General features: G+C 39.9%; 1 protein-coding gene across 1 annotated transcript; it reads right to left on the bottom strand.

Moving 5' to 3' along the window:
- Positions 1 to 972: 972 nt before the first annotated feature.
- Positions 973 to 2,246, bottom strand: Pabpc4l (poly(A) binding protein cytoplasmic 4 like). The gene has a single exon (XM_026386170.2). The coding sequence runs from the start codon at positions 2,089 to 2,091 to the stop codon at positions 973 to 975; it is 1,119 nt and encodes a 372-aa protein (XP_026241955.1). The 5' UTR covers positions 2,092 to 2,246.
- Between the last annotated feature and the right edge of the window lie 13,163 nt (positions 2,247 to 15,409).

Here is a 15,409-nt window from a genome sequence, read left to right on the forward strand (position 1 = left end):
GTTTGGAACCCTGAGAGAGCATCAGTAACATGGATCACTCTAAAACAGAGATTTAAACATAGATTTTAAACATATTTTCTATGTTCTATACATATGCATTTCATACTATTGGTATGTGACAAAAACTTATGGTATAACATTGAGCTGCATAGGCCTAAAATGATTTAAGACCAGCCCATCTTTGGGTCACCTGAACTGATACAGAACTATAATTTAAGGAATGTATAAAGTTTTACTATGCAAGCAACAATTTAGAAAACTAGAAAGGACTGGATTATAATAAACCAATAGAAAAAGTAAAAAAAAAAAAAGCTTAAAAAGCCAGTTTGTAGCCAACTTTAAAAACCTGCATAATTTTAAACCATTATAAAAACAACCATGTGTTTATACAAATTTAAAAGAAATTCAGCTACTCCCTGATACTTAAAACATTAACTCAAAATGAAATTAGAAACTTAACTGAATGGGGACTACTAATTTCTAAACTTTTGATTTCTCAAAAACAATTTTGTTAAAAAAATTATAAAATTTATTGGTAAAAAATAAATTACTCTGTATTCCTTACTTTGAACATATTTTCACAGAAGAAATTAAAGCTAATCATATCATTCAAGTAAGAAAGAAAATATGCAATAGACTCACAATTACTTCAGCTGGTTCAAAATAGCATTAAGATATATCTAACCACATTTATTGCTCTGACTGCTACATCAAAATTTTTTTTAAAAAATCTGCAATTTTAAAATGAAAAGCTGTGCCTCTGTAAAATGAACCAAGTTTCAGAGATTCATTTTGTTTCTTCACAAAAGTTTTTAAAAAATGTTTTTGTGTTAAAAAAAAAAGATCTAAATTTTTATCATAAAATTTACTAATAACGTAAGCAGCCATCAGTGGGCTCTAAAGTTGACTGAAGGCAATTCAGGCAGAGATCGCTATGGTTCTGCCACCTGCTATAAATGCTAGCTGGCGAGGTCAGGTATGCTTCTGGGCCAGGGCAATGTTCAGGGCTTTGGAGCCCAAGATGCGGCCATTCATCTCAGCCATGGCTGCGAGGGCCTCCTCGGAGGAGGAGAAGCAGATCAGGCCGAACCCCTTGCTCTGCCCTTCCTCCTGCATTACCTTCACTCTGTTAATGGATCCAAAAGAAGAAAACTCCTTCCGTAGTTTCTCATCATCGATGGTATCATCCAGATTCTTAATGTACAGTTTTACCCCCTGGCGTCCACGGATTCTTTCCTTTTTCTTCTGCTCAAACATTTCCTTTAGCTCAGCCTGTCTCTCTCCTTTCTTTTGTGCCCTGCCCACAAAAACCGGCTGCCCGTTTATGTCCTTTCCATTCATTTCTTCAACTGCCTTTTGGGCAGCCTGGTGGCTCTGGAAGCTCACGAAGCCGAAGCCTTTGGATTTCCCGCTGGCATCTCTCATCACCTTCACACTCAGGGGGTGGCCATACCTGCTGAAAACCTCCTTCAGTCTCTCATCATCCATGTCATCCCCAAAGTTTTTGATGTAAACGTTGGTGAATTCGCTGGAGGCTTTGCATCTGAGCTCGGCCTCGCGATCCTTGCGGTTTTTGAATCTGCCAACAAACACCCTGCAGTCTTTGAGCAGCTTCCCGTTCATCTCCTGGATGGCCTTATCTGCCGCACTCTGGTTCTGAAAGTGCACAAAGCCGTAACCCTTGGAGCCTTGGTCATCACTCATCACCTTGGAGGAAAGGATCTTTCCAAAAGCTGAAAAATGTTCGTGCAGCGTCTTGTTATCTATGGATTTGTCCAGGTTTTTGATGAACACATTCCCAACTCCAGATTTCCTTAGGTGGGCATCCCTTTGAGACCACATGAGACGGATGGATTTGCCTTTTATCGTGTCAAAGTTCATGGTGTCTAGAGCCTTCTGGGCATCGGCCAACTGCAGGAAGTTCACGTAAGCGTAGCCCAGAGAGAGGCGGGTGACCGCGTCCCTGCAGATGCGGATGGACAGCACAGGGCCCACTGCACTGAACTTCCTGAACAATAGGTCCTCGGTGACATCTACGTGCAGGTCACCCACGTACAAGGAGGCCATGCGGTACTTGGCTTCTACATCCATCTCTGCACCACTACAAGCCTGTTCCCAGGAGTTCTGGGGCAATTCCTGCAGGATCTGGGCCAGGCCACAGATGGGGCAGGCTAAATCTTGGTGACCTCAGGACAGCCGCTTCCTGGCCAATCAATGGGGTTCAGGTACAGCACCCCAAGCGCAGGCAACAGCCACATCAGAAAGGTCCACTGCAACCCAATCCCCCTTCTCAGGACTTGGCAATAGGACACTGAGCTCTCCAACAAAGGATATCAGGACAAGACTTCCCTTTCCCACCAATTTGCGAGAAACCTTGCAGAGCAGGGCTGGCCCTCCATCTGAGCGATCTCCTCAGGAGCCCCGGGTGGCCGGTTTCTGAATAAAAATAGGCCTCACTCGACCAGTTTAGAGTTACAGCTGCTCGGGGAGGGACTCAGCAAGTTGTGACCCAGGCAGAGCTGTGCAGGGCGGCCTGGTCGCCGAGGAGAGTCCCCAGCCCGCCTGGACCCGGTTCCGCCGCGCCTTCCCGGCCGACGCGGCTGCGGGCTCCTGAGCCCAGCGCCTTCGGAGCCCAGCGCGCGGCGGCGGGGCGCAGGGACCGGGACGATCAGGCGGCGCTCACCCGCAGCTCCGGCCGCGGCGGGAAACCCGGAACTCGCGCGCCCAACTTCCCGCGCGCTCGCTGCCAAGTGGGATGTTTCTCCATATTTCCTGAGAACGTTTTTCCTCCCCCGCCCCTTGACACACTTCCCACCGCGCTCGGGTGGCGGGGCCGGGAAGCAGGGGGCGGTGACCTGGGTGGAGGAGGGCGGCCCCGGGGAGTGGCCCAGCCAGCCCACCCGCCCGCGGGCTGCCGGGCCGCCACCTGCTCGCCTGCTGCCCAGCGACGGCTGCCGGCCACTCCGGGGCCAGTCCCCACCTCCGCGCCCGCCCCGCCGAGCGCCGGGGGTCCCGTCGCTGCAGCCTCCACGGCCGCCCGGGTCCCCGGACGAAAGCCCGACGCGCGGCCTGTCCGAAGTCGGCTCCGCGAAACGCGCTCCACGGAAACCGGTTAAGCGCTTTCTCCGGATAGAAGTTTTCCTGAACACTTCGGAAAAGTTTGCTTTTCTCCTTTAGAAACCTTTAAGCTGCCTTGCGCTTTCCCATAGTTACAAGGTACGGTACGTCCCAGGACCCCAGGAGCCAGGCCCACGGCGTTCTCAGGGATTTTCAGAAATGAGATGCACCGTGGTTATTGAATAAATCAACTCCGTGAAAGAGAGGTGCTTAACCCGAGGCTGCTTTGGACAGTGCGAGATGCGGAGATAGCAGCACTTCTCAGGGGGTGCTGTGTGTGCATACTCAGTTAATTAATGGATTCTGAGAGGTCTGACACAATACCAGGCCTGAAGTAGATTTCACTCACATGAGTCTCTCGTTCTTTTACCATTAAACAAAACGATTTAATGTCGTTCGTATAAAACTTTAAAATTGTAATCATAGTATATCATAGAAAGTCAAAGTTAGTTATCTGCACATCTGAACGGGTGAATCTACTTGTGTAAGGAAAATTCAGTACTTTGCACACTTTCATGGATATACTTTGGGATCTTGTTTAAAAGCAGATTCTGACTCAGTAAGGTAGGATAGACCCAAGACTGTACATTTCTGACAAGCTTGTGAGTGATTCAAAATCTCCTGGTCTCTGATTTATGCTCTGAATATCAGTAATTTGCAACTAGATGAGTCCTGATTTAGTGGGAGAAAAAAAAAATACATATTTCTCTCTTAGAGAGTAATGATATTTCAGCAAAAATCATTATTAATACACGTAAAAGCAACATGATTTCCACTCTAGAACTGTGTTATTCAGCTTTACCTTGCTGCCATCAAAATACTCAACAAGAACAACTTAGAGGAGAAAAAGTTTCTTGGCTCACAGTTTCAGAGGTATATTCCATGGTAGATCAAGTCAGAAGCTCTGGGCCCAACAAGAGTCAGAATATCATGGGGGAAAAGTGTGTCAGGGGAGGGCTATGCGTGTAATGGCATCCAGGAAGCAGAGTACCCAGCCCCCAACAAAAGGGGTAGTTCCAGGGAGGGCGTGTCTTCGATGACCCACCTCCACCAATCATGTTCCACAGGCCTAGAGTTACCACCCTGTCAGTCCATTCAAACTAGGATAAACTGCTTAGGTTACAGTTCTCAAAATCCAATTATTTCACCTCCAGACATGTCTGCAGTAAGACTAGAGCTTATGTGGCACACTTCATATCCAAACTATGATGATAATCTAAATTTCTGTTAGCCTACCTAAAATTTCATATGTGGGGGACCATAATATGCTACCCTAAACTATGAAGCGTTGTTGAGCCGAATACAATTAAGAACCAGATGCAGGGACTCTCTTTGACTTCTCTCAATTTGCCTAAAAGGAAGGCATAAATTCACAAACACAAAAATATCCTGATCTCCTCTCTACTGGGGAGAACAAGTGATTGACCACTAAAGAACATTGGAATCTTATGAGACTGGAGATAGTACCAGATGAAACTACATTAGGAAACTTTACTAACTAGTCTTTGCCTGCCAGTTATTTGCCTTCCTTTTACTTGTTTCCCCAAGAGACTCAAAATCTTTTTTGTTTTGTCTTGGTACTTTTCGAATAACTTTTTATTCTTTGTTGAAGATGATGTATGAGTTGGAATTTAAAGATACTTCTCTGAGATCTATTTTCTGGTATCTCCCAAGGATATATGAAGTATACATGTTAATAAACTCCTACCTATATATTTTTGTTTTTCTTTAGTCAACCTGTCTTTTGTTACAAGAATTTGTTCCAACCAATGACCTATGAAATAAAGTATATGTATTATTCTTCCACTATAAGCAATGGATCCATGATTACTCCCAGACAAGTCTCGATTGATGGTTTTAATTTGTGAAACTTTTTGTATGTGAGTTATTCCTATAGGATCTGTTTTAGTTAGCTATTTCACTACTGTGACTAAAGGATCTGACCAGAACAATTTCAGGGAAGAGAAGTTCAGTTGAGGCTCACTGTTTCAGAGGACTTAGTCTATAGAAGTCCAGCTCCAATCCTCGGAGTTGGAGGTGAGGCAGGACATCATGGTGGAAGAGTGTGGCAGAGGGAACCAGCTCACATGGTGAACAGGAAGCAGAGATAGGCTTCACTGGCCAAATAAAAGTATATACCCAAAGCCTTGCCCTAATCCACACCTCCTCTAGCCACACCATACCACTTCAGTTCCCACTCTGTTACCCTCCCCTCATTGTATTTCTGTTTTCTAGATAGCTGAGGCTCAGCAGCTTTATTCCACCAAACCTTTCTGCCATGATACTCCACCTCATCCCAAACAGAGCTATGTAACAGCTGACCATGGACTGAAACTGTGAGTCACAGTACATTTTTCCTCCTCTAAGATGTTTTTGTCAGGTATTTTGATCACAGCCACAAAAAGCTGATAAATCCATCATATATACATGATACCAAAATATTCAGGTAATTTGTGAGTTTTTCATCTTAATTTAGCATAATTTTTCACACATCATTTTAGGGAAAGTGAGGAAGAGTGTTCAAATTCTTATTTTGGTCCTATGGTCCTACTTCTAATAAGTTTATACAACTTATGCTAACCCTATTTTAGAAAATGGCCAACAATTTTGGCCCTGCTAATTCATTTTCCCTCTTTGTACTAATTTAATTTTTATAGTTTAAAAAGCAGCGTTTTTTGGCATCTATGGTTTCTTCCCTTTAGTTCTCCACAGCTCATCTATTTTCAGTTGTGTTCACTCCGTAATTTCTTACTTGGGGATGTCTTGTGCATCTTCCCCTTTGCTGTTGCCTTGGCTTCTGTTCCTTGCATTTGACTGCACCAGCCTCAACTATTCCTACTCGCTTGTCAGTCTGTCTCTACGTCAGTATGTCTTGCATTTTGCTGCCAGAATAATTTCACTATCATCTTCTTCATAAAACTTTAGTAAAAATTAACAAATGACTTTCAAGGCTTTGCAGAATCAATCCTTTTCTGACTACATATATCTTCTGTCAAGTTGATCTTGCATCTATTTTATATGTAAATGCAGTTAATTCTTTTAAAATATTCCTTTTCTTAGTGATTATCCAAATTCTACCACCACTGAGTCCTGTTTAATATATTTTCTCCTATTAATCCACCTGACACTGATTATTTTTCCTTTTCTAAAGCAATTTATTTATTGTGTGAATCATATTATGAAACTCATTTTGGTATGAGTTAATCAGATTTGATGCACATTGACTTAAAATTTATGATGTTAGTTGTATTATGCTTGTCTTAGCCAGTTGTTATAGCTATTTATATGTGTCTTTTTTATTTTCTAAATGTTCTGAAAACATTTCCCTTAAAATCCAGTGTTTTGTCTTATTTTAAAAAATGTAATTTTACCAAATCTTGTGTCACTTAACTAAGTTGACTTTCAAAGTACAAGTCTGTTTCTTATTTGGCTCTCAAAATTAAGTGGGAATAAGATTTATGATTTGCTTAGATGGCAGAAAAATTGTCAGTGTCTCTTTTTAATGATATTGATGGCAATAGAAGCTATTGCTTACCATTGTAGCTATTTACAGATAAATTAATAAATAACTAGCTGGGGTATGGAAATGCCTTGTAAAATAAAAATCTGTTGTATTAATTCTATTGAAGGAATTCCCAAGGTCCACTTGCATCAATCATAACTCTGATGAAGTGAACTGTTATTGAATCGTTTTTTATTATTCTTCAAAATGGTCACAATTATTTAATAGAAAATAACCCAATGAATGAAACGTGCTTTTGTTATATTATAAAACATCCATGTTCAATATTTGCTGCAAAGTATAATAGTGCATCCTTCAGATTATTAGTTTCAATTTTGTTTGACAACAATTATAGTCTCTTTCCAGTTGCAATGTTTTCTGACTTTTTAACCCAACTAGTGTTAACTTTTTCAGAGGAGTATGCTGAGATTTATGTTTCAGAATTGGATTCTCTTCATGGAGCACATTGAAATTTCTCTGTAAGAAATGCTTGATTACTAGTGAATCTTGAGGAGAGACTCAACTCAATAAAAAAAAAAAAAATACCAGTTAGAATGTTAGGCAGTACAGTCGTAAAACTAAAATAAAACACAGTATCTTTCCCCAAAAGTCTCATGGACCATTATTGGAAAAAAATAAATTTTTAAAAATATAAAATTTAAAAAAATATAATATCAATATATCAGATAGAAATTTAGCATGAAAGAGATAAAGTTTTAAAACATTTTTGGAAAGAAAATGGTACCAAAGAAATTTAGAGACAAGCAAGTGTTGGTATCATGTGATATTCAATATTGTTGGAATAGAAAGTATAAATAAGGCAGAATTTTCTTCACATTTCACAAATGTAATTGTAATGTGAAGTTAATATAAAAGGCAACTGCTGGAAACATGGCATCTTAAAAAAAAAGTACAAATTATATGGGGATCCCAAATTGCAGTTTTGTCCAATGAGCTCTCTGTAGAAGTGAAAGCCTTTCTGCTACAGCAAAAACTGTCTGTTACTTATAGCTAAGCATGAATCGTTTCATGTATGAAAAGGATTTTCAAACAAAATATCTCCTATTTTAATTAGACCAAAGTAGATTCTGAAGTCTATGAAGTCAGATGTAGTCAACTACTGATGAAACTAGTTCAAGGATGGAGAACATGGTGTTCAATAAGTCACACACAATTGGTGATGGAAAGTGCTCATTTAATGTTCTTCAGATCACTGTGCTCAGATGGGTGATCAGAAACCATTCGCTTCATCAGTTTGTCCTCTCTACTTTATTTACCTCCTGTCCACCTGTTCCACACCCTGACTTACCCCTTGGTGTTAACACTGTTTTGCCAAAGCCAGAGAAACTCTTCACTCAAGTCTTCAGAGTTGTTTCTGTAAACAGCTGGACTTCTCTGTCTCCAATGCTGAACAATTCTCAAGACATATATCCATTTTATTAGAATATCCCAAAGCATCAACCTCATTATTAAAGTTCAGGTAGAACAAAGGAGGATGAAAAGATTGGAGAATTCCCTGCCTGTTCAGTTTTTTTTTTTTTAATTAATGGAATGCTGTGCTTGATAATTTAGCCTATTTGTCTACACTAAGCCAAAAGAAGTAGTCATGGAAATTCCTATCTAGAAAGCAGTGTCCTAGCTTCCACAGGATGAATCTCAAAGGCCTGTGGATTAAGATCTGTGAGAGTCAGTCCAGAAAAGACAGTGGCATCATGGATGCTGGTATAACAAACCATGACAGGTTGGCAGAGCTAGTGGAAACTGATCTCTTGGGTATCATGGATTTCCTCTTCTCACTTTCCTCCACCTTTCATGCATTGCTCCCAAGAGGAGTCTTACTCAATCATTTGAATAGGCTGTTACCAGTTTAGAGTAGGTAATCACCTTCTCCACGCACTGCCCCAGGCCCATTTCTGTAATGTGTAAAAAGGTTTTATGATGCTCCAACTTTTCAGACTTTCTGAATGCAACTACACAAGACCAAACAGACAAAAAGTTGTGTCAGATATGAAGCTCTTTTCCTGAAGTTTAATAATGCCTGCTTTCAAAGCAAAATCCTTTCTTCCAGTGGCAACTCTGAGATCTTTTGATGCTAGCTGTTATGCTAAGCTGTCAGAATCACTAGACAACTGAGGATGGGGGGGGATAAGACTTGTCCTTACCATTAGCTTCTTCCTATTTATATCCTCTCTACCATTACTATGCATATAAATATGGACACATTTGCTATTTTTCATTATCCATCACTCCCTTCCACCACACACACATATACCACTGACATTATCTCTAAATGTTAAGTTCCATCAAGGAAAGCATTTTTTCTGACTTAGTTACCAGTTTATTTTCAGTGCTTAGAACAAGCATTATAGTACAACAGGTCCTTAAAGTTGATGCTTTGGGAGTTGATAGGTAATTCTTCACACATCTTTCACGTTTCTTTGCATCTTGGAAATGAAGGCATGGAGTGCTTCTTGTGGAGTGTGGTTTAAAAGATGTTGGTACAGCATATAGCTTTGGAAGATAGAGTAGGTTTTTTTTTTTCCTGAAGCAAAGGGCAAAGTTGTTTATAGGCTTGCAAGTTAGAGATATTGTTCTCTCTTTGTATCACTGAGCAGGCACATCTTCTGCCTATCCCAAAAGAACAAGCTTTCTAAGCTCTGGGTTATTCTATTATTAGGCAACCCACTATGGACAGGTGTCTCCTGAACTAGTGCACCCCACTCTTGGGGTACTGTCAAAAGAAAATGCTAGTATACTGGGAGTTGCTATTACTTAAGAAATTTCTCGTCTCTGACCTAAAAACACTGTTTTTTTATACCAGCATTTACAAAACTATGGCAAATAATTTCTTAGTTGATAAGTAGGGCAAAATCTTAGACCCTTCAGAGTTCTTGATATTAATAATGAGGATAGGATGATGACAAAGACATTGTTTTTTAGAAGAGAAAGATAAAGGGCCTTATGCAGAGATTTATGGGATTTGAGGGAAATTTATGGGATTTGGCAGCAAAAACATTGCCCAGCTAGTATCATTGATTGTGCATAAAATAAATCTTCCCAGTTCCCAACAGGAAGTCAGATCCTAGAAACCCATTCAGATGTGTTGAGATATTTCCAGGAATGGAGCAAGTTAAATTTCTAAGGCTTTGTTGGATACTAATTGCTGAAGACACAATTTGGCCTGGTCCCCTGGTAGAAGAAAGTGTCAAAATTCTCCTGATGGGCACAGTTCACAGGATTGGCCTGATGGGCCCATTCAATGTACTGGTTTTGTTGATTTTAAAACTCAATTGACAACTCATTTCAAAACTAAATATATATTAGAATTTCAGTGGTCGACCCTCAGACATTCTTACAAATTGGCCGATTAAAGACAACCTTCTTTGGCACACTGGCCTTTCGTAATAAATCTTTGCTCTTTACAGAAACATCTAAGTGCATCATCTAGAGGCTTGCGTTTCAGACAGCAATCCAGCTGCTGATTGAACCTGCACCACTCAGGTTACTTCTGGTGCTGATGGGCTGTCAGTGCATCTTAACATTTCGTGACTGTATATGTAGCAAAGAATGCCACAAAGCATGGATTCCTGCTTACTCCCAGCAATCTCCACTGGGTGATATCTCCTGGGGCCCTGAGTACTGCCCCATCACCACTGACTGGCATTCAGCTCACAGTGTTTCTTACTGTTCGAGTTCAGCCAACCCACTGTAACTTCACTGTGGTCAATATTGGAGCTAAACTGCTACCATCTTTGGCTTTTGGAATCAGGAATATTTGTATTTGACCAAGGAATATTGTATCCCAAAACCTATTTGGCCATGGTCTGATAAACAAGTAATTTAGTTGACGTTCCATACTCCATGTTATTCACTGACATCTGGTAACATGGAGGGTTGGAATCTTCTCCTGCCCCAAATTAAAGACAAAAAAATTCTGACTCTGCTTTCCTTGACTTCTCCTGGTCTACATTTTTAGTAGGTGAGTTTAGTCACTGAATGTAGCTGTTCCCAGCCAGTGATCATTTCACTTGGCTACTAACTGGGTAATATTCAGGACAAAAAGAGCAGATGATATAGACATATAATAAATAGTCGGCATTCTACTCTGTTCATTCCTGAGCCACATGCCTTTTGTTTGCCCTAATAGTATCACTATGCCAAACCAGCTGGTCTGCTCTCCAAGAGTCTGCCTGGCCAAATGGTGCCTTGTGGGTTCAAACTAGATTCTGATTCAGCCAGCTGGATACTCTTATTGGATTAGCATATTTATATGTCATAATTATAAAGACTATTTGTTCAATACACTACACACCACATCCCTTGATTGTGTTCTATGCAGCTAAAAATAGGAGATATATGGATATGATAAGTTTCATAAAATATCCTTGTGACCTATGACCCCTTATGGACAAAAGTCTGGGTGCAAGTATGGATGATTGGGAAAACTGTGGAGTTATAGCTTATGAAGTGGGACATAACAATTCTTTTGCACAGAAGAGCACTGTCGTAAGTATCCAGGGACTATCTTAGACTTCGAGAGGTATGGTGAAGAGGGGAAGGTTAATGATCTTTGTCTCTTAGAATCACCCCAGAAAGTTGCTCATGAAGAAAAACACAATGTGTGCCTCTCCCTAACTGTGGAAAGCACTTTAAATTTAAGTGACTGCTGAGTCTTCCTTTCTCTACCACATGGAAATCTGACTCATGATTTGAATGCTATTCCCCTAAACCTTGCTGTGAAGTCTATTGAAAACAGCAGGGGATGGCCTCAGCTCCTGCACTTCCCCTGCAAATCTGCTGTCAATGCCTCACATGTTTTCCCCACCTCCTTTTCCATAGTTATTATTCAGTTATTCGATGGAGTAGATGAATGGGACCCAGGTGTTGGCACAACAAAAAGAGTGTGGGTTGGACTGACTGCTGTCAGGCACTCACATTCTATTTGAACTTGACTGTGAATGCTAAGACATACCAGTTATTGGGATGACAAGTGGAAGTCACCATCAGCCTGTACCCCTAAGATGGTAGGTCCCATGTGGAGTATTGTACCCCACAAGGTTAATTGAATGTGGATTTTTATCTGGATCTGCTTAGAAGCCACACATTGGCTTGCCTCTATGCTGTAAATATAGTAGCTTGAACCTTAGAAATGACCACAAGAGATCTTCAAGTGTTTAAGGGCATGATGCTAATTTATCATGTAGGTCTCAGATGACTGTGGAGAGTTTTCTAAAATAAAGCAACCCTTGGGTGATCTTTCCAGATTTATTATTTAGATGTAACCTCTATACAATTATCTCCATAATGGGAGCCATCCAATTAGAAACCGTGATAAGAGATTTGATCCTGGCTTTCCTGTGGATGGCCCTGAAAGGCATTCATACCTCACCTCACCATCCAAGTTGGCTATGAATGATAGAATTATCCCAGACATTGTCCTTGAAGCTCAAAGCAGATTTATGCTATCAAAAATATATCTTACTGAAGCTCCATTAATGGCTGACTTCAGGTGGTGGTAAGGTAAACACAGAAAAATAAGAAGAAAGTTATTCTCCATCTCAGGTAGAGCCTGGTAGTTTATAGGAGTTGCTCAATCCCAGGCCTAGCCCCCCTCATGCACATGGCTGAGGTCAACACTACAAACATGCCATATTCTGTTGCTTAGAGTCCTGTTGATAGTAGCCTTGCTATCAACAATAGATACAGAATAAATTGAGCAGACTAACTCCTCCCAACAGTGTGTACTGATGGGAAAATTTTCCAAAAGAAAAGGTGGTATAGAAATAAGAGGAGAATTCTCCATCAGCCATTTTGTTTCTGTGTGATTTGCAAGCAGGGTATGACTGTTGCTGCGCCCCTCCCCTGACTCAGGCAATGGCAAGGCCCTACTGAGGTGGATGGCGCAAGGCGTCCATCCTCTGGAGGAGCGCAGTATGTTTCTGGGAATGGGCTGATTTGTTTTGTATTCCTTTAATAAGTATAGTTGTGATTTCTCATATGACCATTAAGTATGAAGGAAAAAACATGACTTTCCCAATTAATGCAACTACTTCTAAAGCACAGATCTGTTTGCTCTAAATGCAATGATTCAGCTGTGGAGTGTAAATTGTTAATGTCTAATGAAAAACTCCCTGTATTCCTGTCAAGGAAGTTTTTGAGAAATTAAATTAAAATCTAGAGAAGAAAAATTAATGTTAAGAAGACAGATTAGTGCTTAGTACTGGGCAACTTGTTCTTGTTCCTGTGCACAATGGTTTGTGCTCTTACTTTTGTTTGATTAAAAGTAATAACAAGTCAACCACTTGCCGTAACCATGGCACCGGTTCCAGTCAGTAAGTCAAGAAAGAATAGTCAAGGTATAGGCCAATAGTTTGGGACATTTGTAACTATTATTAAAAGTTAACTAAGCAGAAACAGCTCAAAACAAAACTTGAACTGAAAGTACAAATGCTTGCTTATGCATAAGCCAAGATACATTCTTCTATTCTAATTGTAACTACGTAATATTTTGTTTCTTTGAATAATGATTCCTGTTTTGTAATCACAAAGTACTGTGAGCCTGCCAAAATGAAAAGTATATATGACCAACTTCACAAGTAAAGATTGGGATCAACACCTTCACTTTGGTGTCTGTGTTGTTTCTCCACCCCCCTTTTGCTGACTCCTCACCTTGTCTCCTGAGACCCCCTGTTGGAGCTGGTCTCTGACAGACTGTTATATTTCCAGACTATCTTTTCTGAGATGTTTATATGGTAAAAAACATCAGAAGATAAGTGTATCCATCCACAACAAAAAAAGAGAATGTATTCTCAGTGTCTTATATAAAAGACTTCCATTCCCTAATCTCAGAATCCCCTCATTTAATGTAAATTACTAAACAAATAGGTATCAAATGACATAGTCATCACATAGTCCTTGGGGATCAGGGCTCAGGCAATTGCCAAGAAATGGTTATAGACTGACTACAACTATTCTTGTGAGTAACAATATTTTTTTTCTCTGACTCATCAGTCTCATGTCTTCTATCATACATGAAACTATCATGCTGACTGGGTAGATCGGAAGTAGAGGAAAATATCCAAGTCTTCCTAGTTTTGGCATTGAATAAATGAATTAACTATGGGCAATCTTTGTCATGTACAGAACAAGGATTCTTATGGTTTTGGAAGATCACACTTACCCTGCAGGCATTTTTTTTTTTGTCCCTTACTGGTAGCGTTCCACATTTCTTACCTGTGCTCAGCACCACTCCTGCATCCCCAGTTAGTGAAGTGATGATGGATGTAAGGTTGTATCAGTAAGACTGGAAGCTACCTGGTGTACTGACTTTAGTCACTTTTTCTTTAAAAATCCATTAAGTTCCTATGTTTCAATTCTGTGAACACTTCAACAAAATTGACAGAGGTGCACCAAAATAGGCTGAACATTATAATTGAGAGTTTACATATTTCTTCATATGTTTATGTACATATATTTGTTTTTCAAATATTTTCCTACTAATTGTCACAAAAACATAGCACTCCAAAAACAGTATTTATTTCAAAATGGTTATAGTGACATTTGTTACTCAAATATCTTAAGATACCCAGTATTAAGATAGTTGGTAATTAAAATAATTTATGTGTGTGTGTGTGTGTATATATATATATATATATATATATATATATATATGCCTATAGGACATCCATATTTTATATATATATATATATAATACACATATTTCATATATATATATATATATGTATATAAAATACACACACACACATAGACACCCATAACCAGGTACCTGGTTAGTTCCTGATTTCAATTCAGAATGTATATTTTTAATACTCTTTGCTCCTATTGTCCTAAGTAAAATTTTTTTTCAGCCTCACAGCATAATTGAAAACAACTTCTGTTTAGAATACATTTTGGCATTTTTGTACTCTATCAAAACTTTTCTTTAGAGCAGTCAGATATGATGCTTATTCTGTCCACAACCACCTCAGAGGAAGTCTTTAAAGACTCTATAATCTTCTTGTTTTTCAGTCTCTGCAATACTTCATTTTAGTCTTTGAAGCCAAGCCATGTACACCCTATAAAAATAATCATGACTTTTAAAACCCAATGATATAGAGGATAGTCTGGACTGCTTGTCCTATTTCTTTTCTAACACTGATAATCCAGGGCTCCTTGGTGGGCAGGTTACAATCCAGGCTTGACTAGGGTTCTGCCTTAGCTCTACCGTAGTCTGTGTGTCCCTTTTTTCTTTTTCAAGAATGAGACATTGACATCTCTTTAATATCTATAGTCACAGCATCCTTCACCATGGCCTCCTTAAAATCTTATGTTGAAAGGTATAGACTTGGATGGATTTCTAGTTAGAAAAAAAAAATCCCTTTTTGAAACATAGCCTCTGACTTAGGAACTATCCTAGAGCTTAGATACCCGTTTTCAGCTTTATCCCTCCCAAAGAATCAGTCATTTCCACATCTCAGGCTGAACTATGCCATGCACCATTCTGTTAGGAGTTGCTGACAATTGTAAATTGATTCAAGGTAATCCGTTGCTGCACTAGAATTTAACAATCCCTAGAGAGAGAGACCTTATAAATGCAAGCCTGCCTTTATGTCCTACAAAGTCTCCAACTTTATGCAAATTCAGTGCATTAGTGCTGTCAGTCAACTATGATCACCTTTCAGGACACAAGGAGTCAGCTTGAAGTGGAAAGCCTGAAATTCTTCCTCAGTGATTTATCTTTCCTATTCTATATGCATTTCTCTCACTTCCCCAACTTCTTTGGTTTATCTT

Source organism: Urocitellus parryii, chromosome 10, assembly GCF_045843805.1.
Source record: "Urocitellus parryii isolate mUroPar1 chromosome 10, mUroPar1.hap1, whole genome shotgun sequence".
Taxonomy (NCBI): domain Eukaryota; kingdom Metazoa; phylum Chordata; class Mammalia; order Rodentia; family Sciuridae; genus Urocitellus; species Urocitellus parryii.